This window comes from Agelaius phoeniceus, chromosome 2 (genome assembly GCF_051311805.1).
Source record: "Agelaius phoeniceus isolate bAgePho1 chromosome 2, bAgePho1.hap1, whole genome shotgun sequence".
Lineage (NCBI taxonomy): Eukaryota > Metazoa > Chordata > Aves > Passeriformes > Icteridae > Agelaius > Agelaius phoeniceus.
The window spans coordinates 8819658-8833186 of record NC_135266.1 but is presented as its reverse complement, the minus strand read 5'-3'; the positions used below and the strand labels follow the sequence as shown (position 1 = coordinate 8833186).

Below are 13529 nucleotides of genomic sequence, written 5' to 3'. Positions count from 1 at the left end.
GGCATGTAATCAATTGTTTCCTTACAGAAAAAAAAAGAAATCTCTAAAAATAGGTATTTGCACTGTCTTAGCAAGAAATCCTTAGTTTTGAGCAATGCTGCAAGGTTGTTTTCAAGTTCTTGCCTCCCCACTGCAGTCCTTGTTAGTGCTCCTAGGACTTCTTGGGCCATGTCCAATTTTTTATCCTGCAGCAAACAAAATTACTGTGATGTTTTCTTCCATGCTGTTCATTAAATGATCATTGGCCTCTTCTGGTTGCAAGGAGAAGGTTGCACTCACCTCTATGTGATTTTTAATCTGTTTTCCATACAGAGCCAGTGATTCAGTCCTGGTTGTCATTTCTGCCCCAGCCTGCAAGGAAAGCACCATTAGACCTTGGTGTGTGGTTGGTATGGATGGGTGGGGGTGCTGGGAAACACCACCTGGGTTGTTTATAAAATATCCACTTCCTTTCAGAGGTCATTTAACTCTGCAGTTGATAGAGGCACTATTAAAGTTAGGGATTAGTACACACTCTGTTGTCTGCAGAGTTGGTGGTGAGAAGCCAGATCAGCTCCATGATAATTTGGTTTTCACTTTGTCATCTGCATGACAGCCAACATTTCAATTTCTTTTCATTTTTTTTCATTTTTTTTACCAGTACTACAGTTTGACCTCTGAGGACCTTAATCTGATGTCAGCTCACCTGGGACAACTATTCATGTTCTTGTAATAGTGTCCCAGCTAGGACAAACACTGAAGATTAAAACTATTATTGAAAAGGAAATAGGATGGTAGTCATCTCACAGAAAGGAGCTGTGCCAGAACAGGGTGTTAAGCTTGATATCAGTGTGTCTAATCAAAATCTCCTCCACTGTGTTTCAGGGCAGATTCAGTATTGTCCCCTGATGTGAGTGTGGTAGATACTCAGCTCTGACCCAGTGGTGACATGGGAGCAGAGGCAGCATCCCCCTTGCTGTGGTTTGCCTGTCCTGGTATCCCTGAGGATGCTTTCCACATGCAGCTTTAAACGCAGGAATCTCAGCTTTGCACAGAAACAGCAAGGGCTGTGGTGGATAATCAGTGCTGTGACAGCAGCTAGCTCTGGATGGATGCTGAGCAGCTGGGATCATAACTCAAACAGATTCCTGAGGTGAAGGGATGGAGCAAGATTCCTTGTGCTGGACATTGCACACATGCAGCAGGGAGAGAAAACCCTGAGCCCAAGGCGTGGCAGCCTGCCCAGGTGAGACAGGCAAGGCATCTCAGAGAGCAATGTGGATTAATCTTAGGGCGTTTTTCCTTTAAATCCTTTTGGCTGTGGCTTTTTAGGAAGGAATTATTTACATGGAAAACTGTAGGGAACAAAGAAGGAGAGGGACAGGCCTGAGTTACAGGAGCAGAGGAACAAAGTAATTAGGTTAGATACTGGGGAGATGTGTCAAGAAATGGTGAAGTCAGGAATAGAAGACACTAGAACAGTTAGTTACATCCAAGAATGGCCACTGCAGGTGTTTTCCTCTAACACAGTGACCTTTACAGGCTGTCTCTCAGTTTGCAAAGGGGCCAGAAATGATGATTTATTGGCTTCCAACTTGTTGCCTTCTTCCAAAGGTACAGCTGGTGGCATCTTCCTTTCCTGTTTGCTCCAGCAGAGATCAGCCCTGTGCAAAGGTGACCCAAGATGGGTTTGCAGGTGTAGTCAGGATCAGCAGATGTGAGGACAGAGAATTCAGGTGTGTTGCTGGGTCACAGGCATTCCCATGTTCTGTTGCGTCTTGGCCTAATGCTTTGCCCCTGCCTGTGAAGAGCTGGCATTGAAGCTCAAAGGAAGATTTATATCACTTTTAGTCACCTGCCTGCCTGAAGAGGGCCCAGGGGCTGAGGAAGGAGAAGACTCAAAGCCAGCCACTCCCAGTGCTTGACAAGCTGTAAAGCAAGAACATTTTGAATGTGATCCATTGCCTATTTTGGGAAAGTTATAAAATTTTCAGAGGTAGGCCAGTTATTTTTAAGTCTCTCTGGACATGCTTTTAACGCAGGATTTGTTCTGGATGTTGTCAAGGTCAGACATTTTCTTCATGAAAATGTTTCCCTCCTTTGGGGAAATGTCTGGAAGAGCTAATTAGCTGTGTGCCTTGGTCCTCTCTCATTTCCTCACAGCCTGCTAAACCTATTGCTAGACCTTTCAGCTTCAGCCAAGATGGATTGAGATAGTTCTTGTCTGCCTTCCCCTGGCTTCATCCTTTTTATGCACATTATCCATTTTCTCTGGCCTTTTTGAGGAGAAAGTTGCAGGACAGCTGTGCAGAGACAGCATGCCTCCACCAAAATGCAGGGAGGCTGGTGTTTGGAAAAGGATGGAGTTGGAATATTTGGAATTGAGAAACTGAAAATACCAACAACGTGGTTATTTTCCTTGTATCTGATTCTTTGCTGCTGCTTTGAATTTCTTTTTAAGTTGCCCACATTTTTCATTCATTTAGCAAGGTGAAAATATGAAATGAAATAGAAGAATTGTACCTACAGTGAGATAGATCCTCATTAATGAAGATGCTCTCCTGCATCTCAGTTCTGTAGATAAAGAACCAGTCCAGAGAAATGCTGAGCTCTTCCTGCTGCTTTTGGGAGTGGAAGGAATTGCTGTGTGCTCTGCAGCAATCAGCACTGGCTTCCAAGTTTTATTTTGACAGACCTTAGGAATCAAAATTGCTCACATCACTAATGAACAGGAGGACATGGATTATGTGGACCAATAAACCAGCAATTCCTGCTGCACATTTATCTTCAGCTCTGTAATTGACAAACTTTAAATATTACATGTGGCAATCCTGAGTATAAATAAGGGTTTGAATTAGGGTCTTGTATTGTATTTGCAGGGAATGCCTCAACGAAGGCAGGAATGATGCATCTGACTTCATGTTCTCAGAAGGCTAATTTATTACTTTATAATACTATATTATATTAAAGAATACTATACTATACTAAAGAATACAGAAAGGATACTTACAGAATGCTAAAAAGATAATAAATGAAAACTCCTGACTCTTTCCAGAGTCTCGACACAGCTTGGCCCTGATTGGCCAGAGAGTGAAAACAACTCACACCAGAATCCAATGAAACAATCACCTGTGGGTAAACAACCTCCAAACACATTCCACATGTGAGCACAACACAGGAGAAGCCAATGAGATAAGAATTGTTTTCCTTTTTCTCTGAGGCCTCTCAGCTTCCCAGGAGAAAAGTCCTGGGCAAAGGGATTTTTTCAGAGAATGTGAATGCCAGAGTCCTGAATCTCTGTGGATGTGAGGTGTAGAACCTTTCATGCCTCCTGTATCAGCAGCAGCAACCTTCAGATCATGCCACCAGTGCTCTGTGGGTTTTGGGGTGTGGAGACAACAGACTCTTTTAGGAGTGGTGTGCATCCAGTTGAAATGAGTGCATAGTGTTTTCCTGCCTAATTCTGACAGAACTAAAGACAGTGCACTTTCAGAAGTTATTTTCTGAACACTCCTCTCTGCAGATTTTGGTGTTACCTAGAAGAAGGGGATTGATAGTTTGATCTTTGTTTTAGCACTAATAAAAGAAGGAATTCTCAAACATTTTTCTGTTGCCTTTTATTGAGGAACTGCATGTGTTTAGTATTAGTTCTGATTTTATGAATGCCCATCCTTACCAGGGCATGACTCTCCCTGTGTCCTGTAAAGCTGTGGCACACACCCTTGTGTCAGTGCTGTTGGCCACATCCTTGTCTGTGTGTCTCCAAAAAGCAGCTGGTTCATTGGACAAGTGGAGTTAGAGCTGAGAGTCAGTTCTGCTGTATTTCTGCCTGCCTGCAGCATGGTAGCTTTACCACCACATCCTGACCTGTGAGCAGTACTGCAGGTAACACTGGAATCATCTGTATTGATGCTGAAGGAAGGTAACAGGACTAGAAAGCCTGTCTGCCTTGAAATGAAATCAGTGATGGTGGGATGTGCCTGTGGTACCATGCTTGAGGGGAGGCAAGAGGCAGAGCTGGGGGTGAGGGGGGGAAGGTTGGTTCACAGATATATATATATATTTTTTTTTTTAAAGCCAGAAGAATCTAATTCATCTAGATTAAAACATTCTGTGGGAACACCATGATTTCGGTGGTGTTTTTTGTTAGAAAATGTCCAGGTGGCCCACCTGCTTCATTTCCTGCCATCTCATCAGTCAAGGGCTTCTGGGGTGTGTTTGCTGAGCCTGAGCTCAGAGGCACTGAAATGTGAGACCTGCTAGGACTCAACAATGTGATTTCTACTTGTGTGCAGCCTTTACAATCCTTGCCCTACTTGGATATCTCCTGTGTTTTGAGGTTTTTTTTTTTTTCCTTTTAACCTTTCAAATTTTGACCTAAATGAAGGTCAGGACGAATAATGTTTTATGGAATGCTGCATCTCTGGTTTCCTGGCTGAGGAAACATGAGTGCAAGGGGCTTCCACTGCAGTGAACTTTTGTAAGGAAGATATCATCTACCTTTGATGGAATCCAGGATGAAATAGCTTTCTAACAATGTTTCAAACTACAGAAAGAACACAGAAAAGAAACTGAAGGTGCAGGGAAAATCCATCAAAACAGTGTGGGGGGCAGGACAGGGTGCAAGCATGAAAAAGAGACAACCAAAACCAGCACAAACCACTTGCAAGCCCATTTGTGGACACAAAACCTGTCTGAGTTTCTGGGGCTTTTTATGATCATAGGAACTGGTCCCAAGCATGGATAAATCAGGCCAGCCCTGGCTGCTGGCAGGAATCTCTCCAGTGATGTTCTCTAGTTGGTTGTTCTCTGTGGATATGAGCTTTGCCTGTGTTATCCAGGGTGGGCTATTTCTGCTTAAGCCAAGGTTTGTATAAAGTCCAAGGAAAACTTTGGAGTTTTTTTCTGAATCAAAAGCATTTGGTAAGTTTGTGACAGGCCTTGAAACTTGGGATTTTGGGTAGTTGTTCTCTTTTGCTTTCCCTTAAAAACACCAATAGACAGGATCCCACGTGTGCTTACATTTAGATAGGAGTGTCTGGCAGTTGCTTTTTAGAGGGAAACTTCTTCCTTTTTGGTTTTTTTGGGAGGTTTTTTCCCTTTGCAAATGCTGGTTTTTCTGTACCACTCCAGATGTCTCATTTGGGGCATCATGGACTGTGCAGCTGCCAGTTCATTTCTTCTGTGGCTGCTGAGGATCTGGAGTGGGGTCATGACACTCTTCCCTCACTGTAGGCTGTAGCTGTCATAGCATCTCCAGGACAAATCTTAAAATTCTTGCTGGGCCATATGAGGACCAGGTTTTGCTGTAGGAATTCACTGGTGGAATTTCACTGCTGCTCTCATGCTCCATGTGTGCTGGCTCTTCCAGGTGTTTGTAAATAAACAAAGATGTTTATTTACAAACACCTGGAAGAGGTTTGGATGCTCAGAGGGTCTCTAAAGGTCAAAGGGCTGGCAACCACTCTCCTCTGACTGCCAGGATATCTGAAATACTTTTACATCTCCTGTATGATCATTGCCTGAATTGAAACTTTACCGTGGAAAGAGAGTAGGGAAGACTGGGGTGGTGGGGAGGAGGTGGGGGGGATTGTGCATTGGAGAAGGTGCTCTGAGTTTCCTTTTAGACCTTCCAGGCATAAAGGGACACAGAGCACCCTGCTTTTGTAACAATTGAGCCTGGTCACAGATCACAGAATTAGGCTGGTGGAGAGATTTTGGGCCAAAGGAAGGAGATAAGGGGAAGATGTGTGTACTGATGGTGAGTGTCCAGAGCAGTGTCTATTCCTGCTGCCTTGTTCTCAGGCCAGCACTGTCCTGGTCTTCTGTCTGCCCATTTCTCTCCTGCTTTTAAAGAAAAATCTAAAAACCAAGCCAGAAACCAGTACATTGATTTTTCCCTAACTGTGTGATGGCACAGAGAGATAGTGATGAAAAGTGTGTCTTGGAAATAAGGAAATGAGGCTTGCCTTGGGGTGGAGGTAGGCATTAGTCACACCACTGCTTGTGCTCTGCTGAATAAAGGTCATGGAAAGGTTTGTAGGGAAGTCTTATGGGTTTTTTGTCTTCATGAGCAAAATTTCCAGCAATCACTGCAGCTTGAGGTGCATCTCCAGTGTGTCTTTGTGGGAACATCCCATCCCCTCTGCACCATGCCAAGCTTCCCAGGGGCTCAGACCTCCCAACAAACTCAGGGATTTCCTTAAATCCCTGTAAATCAGAGCTCTATTAAGAAGCAGAAGGGAAATAAACCACCAAGAGGCTTTCCTCCTTTTTTCCAAAGTCTGTGTGTGCCATAAATTGAATAGGCCCCCCCTGAGACCTGGGGAAACCAAACTCTTAAAATGCATAGTAAAGGGTTAGTAATTGTTTCAAACAGCCAACTAAAAATGCTTTTTATTGGGAGGCTTGAGCTCTCTTTCATATGTGAAGCTGCCTGTTCACTTTGGCAGTGAAGGCTGCTTTTATGCCTCCCTGGGGATGGTGGTAAAACTTTCAGCAGCTTAGGCACAGAAACCAGCCCTTTGTGGAACTGGAGGCGAGAAACCAGAAGTTGTTCTGCAGATTTCTCAGTCCCCTGCAGCTTGCTTTCAGATTTTGCTGATTAATCCACTTTTGTTCAGGCCAAGGAGAGGTGAAGTGCAGGGATGGGACAGACTTGGCCAGGGCATTGCTGTCTGTGGGTGGGTAGGCTCCTCAGTGATTTTTTCTGACATTCAGCTGTTGGGTGCCATAACAAGGATTCAGCACTTTTCACACAGTTGCACTGAAAGATGGACAAGAGCTGGATTTATTATTACTGCCACTGTGAGCAGGAGAGCAGAAGTCCCTGCTAATCCTGTCCCAAGGTGGCAGCAGAAATGCCAGCACCTGCTGAGGCTGATCAAGGGGAGCAGGGGACACTCAGGCAGAGGGACAGGAGAAGCTGGCTGTGTGTCCCTGGGGCTGCAGGAGCAGAGAGCTGTTCTGCAGGGTGCACTGCATCCTCCCCTGGCAGTGATTACCCTTAGGTGTTTGTCCTTCAGTGCCAGCCTCAATGCAACAGGTGCTGGAGTTTAATTCATCTGTCTGTCCCTCTGGAGCTCTTGAGGCTCCTTGCTGCCAGCAGCAGGGCCCCAGCACATCCCTGCAGGATCACTGAGTGCTTTGGAAGGCTCTGGATGCCCTCCTCCCCAGTGGCTCCTGGTTGGAACCCTGCTGGCTGAGAATTTTAGGCTTTCTGTGCTGGCAAGCAGTGACCCCCAAGAGAGCACTGCATTTGACCTGAGTTTGTGGAGAAGGCTTCCAAAATTGGATGATAAAACTGAGATTGTAAGTGTGTAGTTTAAATAGAAGTGTATAATATGACATGGTAGACAACTTAAATTTAAAGTTTTAGAATATATAAACAATACATAAAACAAAATAAAAGCATAAAACATACATAAAACAAAATTTTAAAAATTAAAACAAAAGCTAGTCCTTCTTCTTCACCTTTTTCTTCATAAGTTTAAGTAGTATTGTATAATTAAATTTAAAACTCCACATTAGGAACCACAAGTAGTTAGTTATTAAGTTAAAAGTAAAAAGAATTTAAATATCATTTCTTAATTAGACAGTTTAGCCTTAAAAAAGCCTTATAAAGAAAAAAATACAACTCTATCTTTAGTGTATTAAAGCACTATAAAACCCACGATTTATAAGACTATAATATAAGTAAAAGCTAATACTCATCTAAATCCAAACAAAAAATACCATCTTGCACATTTAACCCCAACCTTAAAAAAAATTAAAAAAAAAAAAAAAAAAAAATCCATGGTTCCTGACAGGTTTGTTCCTTCTTCCACCAGGCAATAACTGATAGAACCAGAGGACACAGTCTCAAGCTGTGTCAGGGAAGGTATAGGTTGGATATTGTTGTTGTTCTTCTATTTCTAGAGTTTCATATTGTTGTTGTCAGATTTCTTAAGTCTGTACTTCTTCAGTGTATTGTTATGGCTGCAGATCTTCACAGCACAGACTCCTCCTTCTTCTTCTTCTGCATGTTGTTCTCGCTCAGTTCAAGGCTCTCCCTGACTGGCTAACTTGCTCTCTTTTATTTTAGTTATCTTCATTGGTCACAGCTGCAGCTTAATTAAGGACATTGCAGCTGCAGCTTATCAAGGACAACTGGGACCTCCCAGGGCAAAGCTTATATACAGATATTCAAATACAATACATTTCTTCTACTATAGGACATCAGGAAAAATATTTCACCTAAATAATAATAAAGTACTGGAATGCACTTCCCAGGGAGGTGGTAGATCACCATATCTGGATGTGTTTAAAAAAATGCTGGCCATGGCACTTGGTGCTATAGTCTGGTTGAGGTGTTAGGGCGTGGGTTGGACTGGATGATCTCAGAGGCCTCTTCCAAGCTCTTTATTCTGTGATTCTTTGCAGATCACTGGCGTTATCCTGCTGGCAGTGGGAGTCTGGGGCAAGCTGACCCTTGGCACCTACATCTCCCTGATTGCTGAGAACTCCACCAATGCCCCCTATGTGCTCATCGGGACGGGCACCACCATCATCGTCTTCGGCCTCTTCGGCTGCTTTGCCACCTGCCGGGGCAGCCCATGGATGCTGAAGCTGGTGAGCAAACCCCAGTGCCTGAGGAGGGTTTGGGATCAGCTGGGATTCCCCCCACTGTCACTGCAATGGGTGATAATTAGCTCTGACTCCGTGGTTCACAGAGGGCTGATCAATCTCTTTATTATTATTATTATCATGATTAAGAAAGCCATTGCTTTTATAGACAGTTATGATACAGCTGGACCTAACTGGCCCTTTAATTAAAACACCATCACCTTTGGCTAAGTAAGAACCCACCCTTTGGTAAACAAATCTCCATAACAACCCTCCACATGTTCACAACAACAGGTTAAGATAAGAATTGTTTCTCATTCTTTGCTCTGATCTTCTCACAGCCTTTCCCAGGAGGATGCCTGGGATAGTTGTCCCTGTCACTCTCTGTGACCAGAGAGCTGCTGCCACACCCCCACCCCCTGACAGATGTTGGTGAAACTTCTTAAGCACATAAGCTAGATTTTATTAATCATTACTTTCAACATTTGTGCCTTTTGGACAAAGAGGGGGGGGAAAAACCTTCACCAAGCCCAGTTTTTGATTGACTGTGACTGAATTTTGCAACACATGGCACATAGGCCCATGTGTTTGGAGCAGGGTGGTGCTGCTGAATTGCTCTGTGAGTTGTTCTACAATCATTCTGGTTTTCTGTGAGCCACACAGATAAATATATTTACAATCTGAAAGATTCCCAAAGCATCATCAATTTGAAATTCTTTTGAATTGTATTTTAAGGGATCAGTTTAATACCCTGATGTGAAATTATGGAACTTCATGAAAGCCTGCCCTTCTTTTTCTCCTAACATTTAGGAGAACATTGTTCTAGGATAGAACAATTCAACCCAAAAAGAAGGGCATTTATGGTATGTTTGGCCTCACCTCAAAAGCAGCAGGGGCTCAAGGTGCACTGAGCAGAGGGGGAGCTGTTGTCCCTCAGTCCACTTTAACCTCTCTCTATATGAATTTCTCTGTTCTGAGTTTTCCAGAAAGTTCTGGAAAATTTCCTTAAAATTCAAAATAACTACAGGTTAAACAAACTTACATTATAAACTGTGTTTCTAGGCATATTTAGGAGCAAAATGCTGCATGAGGAATGATTTGAAGGGTGGAAATAGCACTTATGAAACACTGAACTAGTGAGAAAGGGCTTGACAGTGCAATGCACCTCCTGCTACAGTATTTTGGGACAGGTTTTCTACGGAGATGGGATTATTTTTCTCCAGTTTTAACTGCATTTTAAAAAAGAAAGGACATGTTAAAGGGAGTTAATTTCCTCAAATGATGGCAGGGAGGGGAAGGGGAGAGGCAGCAGCTGCAATTCCATCAGCTGGTGGCCAGCTGGCAAGAACCTCACTGCTGTCTCTTGCTGGTGATGGGTGTCAGGGCATGTGCAGAGGCTTGCTGGAGTCACTGCAGGCCAGATGGGAAAGGGATAAAGGTGAATGATGGTATAAATCCATAGGAAATCAGGCTCTGCTAGCTGCTCCATAACTTTCTTAAAGCTATGCCAGTAACCGTAGCATGTGGTGTTCCAAGCACGTGGGTTTATTTTCATTGTACATATAAGAAATATTCCTGAACTTCTTTTCTCTCCTGAACAGAGTGTTTTGACAGCTGCATTAACTGGACACATTTTTTCTAGTTCTGCTTACACTGTTGTGCTCCTTTTCCCAATAACCTTTCATGAAAGCTATGTTTCCCTTTCTCCACTAAATCCTGCTAGGACTGAATTTAAAACATTTCCTTTCTTAATTAACTGTTACTTAGCAGGTGGAATAAAAAGGTAATTTTTCCTCCAGAAAATTAAGCCCCAACTTCAAATTTTACTATCCCACTTTGCAATTTTTCTTTACCTTCTTTATTTCTGCTTCAATATATTTTTAGTACTTGGTGAGTGCCTACACTGAAAGCACTGTTTTCAAGGTTTATTCAGCTCCTGATCCAAATGCTGCACCTAAAGCCAAATATGGACCTTGGCTCAGCAAAGTATTTGGAGCATATGTCTAATGTTACTGTGAGAATATTTCCAGTCAAGGCAATGTTTCAGTCCATTCATTGGAGAAACTTCAGGAACCAGGCAGCCAATCCCAGCCTGGCAGTGAGATAGATAAACACAAACCAAAACACCTGGGGAAGCCTGTTGAGCTCAGCAGAGCACCATGCAAACAGGAAGGGTCTGTTTGTATTCCCTATTGCAAGATCAAAACCTGAGTGATGTGGATTCACCTCTGGCACGTGAGTGTGTTTTAATTTATATAAGAATGCTGAGAAACTTGGAACAGAAACGTCAGGAAAGCCAATAATTAAGCAATATACATCAGTTGTGAGTTGTATAAACACGTGTGTTACATTCAGGTCATAACCTGTGTATCTCCTCCAAAAGACCTTTGGTTTCTTAACATCTTTGAAGGGTGCCTAGAGGGGAAGGTTACATTTCATGTGATAGCATCTGTGCTGAGACAAAAGCCTGTCGTGCTCTGACTTCTCTTGCCTCCTGCCTTTCCAGTATGCCATGTTCTTGTCCCTGGTGTTCCTGGCTGAGCTGGTGGCTGGCATTTCAGGCTTTGTCTTTCGCCACGAGGTAGGTGGAAATGTGCTGAGCAGGAAGGTGGGAGGTGGGAATGTTTGCAGCTGGCAGAGCCTCCCTGGCAGGGCAGGAGCTGCTGAGGAGCTCCCTGGAGGGTGGAGAACGTGCAGGGCACTGAGCTTGGCTCCAGCACATCTCCAGGGATGGGGCTGCTGTGACACAATGACCTGTACAGCTCCTAAGAACCAGTGCCATTCCAAATGAGGGGATTTAGCCAAAGCTCCTGCCCTCAGCTGCCTGGTGATTTACTCTGGAGCTATCAGGTTTTGTGTGTCCACCACGGAAGATCTTCTTTACTCTTTTACATATGCTGAGGGCTGCAAAATAGATTAAATGCTTTTCTTGAACACACTTTTTCAGCCAGGCAAATGCTGGTTTATGTAAGGCAGAGAAAACTTCTGCATCACACCAGAATTGCTGTTTTGTAAATCTTTTTTTTTCCCTGGGGGAGGTGGGGGGGAGAGAGGGGGTGGGGAGGGAGTGGGATGGGATTTCATTTCTATCTTGAGAATAAGGAGAGATTAGAAGTAGAGTGAGGGAGGAAACTGGGACAGGAAGAAGCTTTAAAAAAGCATGATGGTCTAGATTTGTAGTAACACTCCTGCTTTATCCACTGTAATCAGGTCTATCTCTGGCTGTAAGTCCATGGACCTACATGCCACTGGTGCTGAACCAGAGCAGCCCCAGGACCCTCCTTGTCTCCTCTCTTTGTGTGAGCTGGTTTTCCAGCTCTTTTGACATGACATTTCCACTGCTATAGAGTTTTCTGCTGCTCACCCGTGCAAGCAGTGATTGTTTTTAATGTGGTCCTGAGGTGCCTGTCCAGCTGCTGAGGATTCCCATTTCATCCCACCTAACCTGCAGCAGCCCCAGTGTCAGACTGCTCCCTTTTGGGAGGGGCAGTCTCTCATTAAGGCCACAGCCATGTAGGTTGCTCACATCATCTGCTTCCCAGCCCCTGTCCCACCCCGAGTGCCATTCCTGATGATGTGCCTGACACCTTCCAGCTGAGGGACCTCTTGTTCCTCACCCAAATCCCTTTGGTGCTGGGGATGCCTGGTCAGGAGATTTATGTCCTGCTTTGGTGCCACTGGCTTGTGTCCCCAGTGTGTTTGTACACCTGGCATCCATGAGCAGGGAGAAGCATGAAGTCTCCTTCAGACTTAGTGCTGGAGCAAAGTGTTTGGGTGGAAAAGCATAAAATGTTACCTTTTTGATAGGTTAAGTCATTTTACAGTATTTTTTAACATATCAGTTTGCTAGGGTAGTCTTCTTTCTGTGACTGATATCCCACTGGAAAAATGGCATAAATTATTCCTGACATTTAAGAGGGAGCTCTGCCAGCTCTAAAAACACCCTTAAAAACAACTGGGAAGAGCTAGTTTGGGTTTTTTGTTAGGAAATCTGCTTCCTGCAAGAACTGCTTCAGATATTGTGCTTCTTGTTGCTCATGTGGGCTGTTTCTTATTCCTCACCCTCACAGATCAAGGATACTTTCCTTAGGACATACACTGAGGCAATCCAGAATTACAACAAGAATGATGAGCGGAGCCATGCAGTGGATAACGTACAGGAAAGTGTAAGTCTCAAACTGGGTACCAAAATTAGACAATAGAGAAAGCACAGGTTTAATCCCAAAATCTGAAGTTTTGATGGCTCAATCTGCAAGCTGTAATCTGCAAGCAAAATTAGAGGCTGGCAAAACTGATCTAAAGGAAATGCTTGCCCAGGATTCCTAAATTTTAGTGAAAAAGCTGTCTGATAAAGGCAAGGCCTGTCCCACTGGCTTGTTGTTGGTCCCAGATCTTGAATTAGGTTTATGGGGCAGGTCTATTCCTAAAGAACATACCTTATTCCTAAGGGAATTTGCCAATAAGATCATAAAATGTTTTAAATTTGAGCTGGATGAGACAGGGTTTTATAATCTTGTGTCCTGCATCACTGATGAAATGCAGCAGTTCTCTTCACTAGTACAGTGAGAGGCTGGCAAAGGAGACCTCATGAGTCAAGAAGAAAAACTGGGTATCTTTTCCCTAGAGGAAAATAGAGGGGAAAACTGCTGAGGTTGGCAGTGAGAGGTGTGGTGGAGGGATGGAGTAGGAGCTTGGTGGAGAAGAGCCTCTCTGACCCTCAGGGTGGCAGCAGGGCAGTGGGAATTGCCTTGCCTTCCAGCAGGACACATGGCACCAGCAAATGCCACAGCACAGCCAAACCAGCTGGGGATGCCACCCACAAGAGACCAAATACACCAACTACAACACAGAGTGATAAAATTCACATTTAAATTCCCACTGGAAGCTCTGCTCTAGCAAGAAGCTGTTCCTTCAGTTTGCAATACATTCCATGAGCCAATTTCCTT

The 13529-nt window shown here is 43.9% G+C and overlaps 1 protein-coding gene across 1 annotated transcript in view; it reads left to right on the top strand.

The window, feature by feature from the left end:
* Positions 1 to 13529, top strand: part of TSPAN7 (tetraspanin 7) — a 91661-nt gene that overhangs the window by 63976 nt on the left and 14156 nt on the right. Inside the window, exons 2-4 of the mRNA XM_054628251.2 lie at positions 8401 to 8589; positions 11090 to 11164; positions 12654 to 12749. Of these exons, the coding sequence (XP_054484226.1) occupies positions 8401 to 8589; positions 11090 to 11164; positions 12654 to 12749 (360 nt within the window). The remainder of the gene's footprint in view (positions 1 to 8400; positions 8590 to 11089; positions 11165 to 12653; positions 12750 to 13529) is intronic.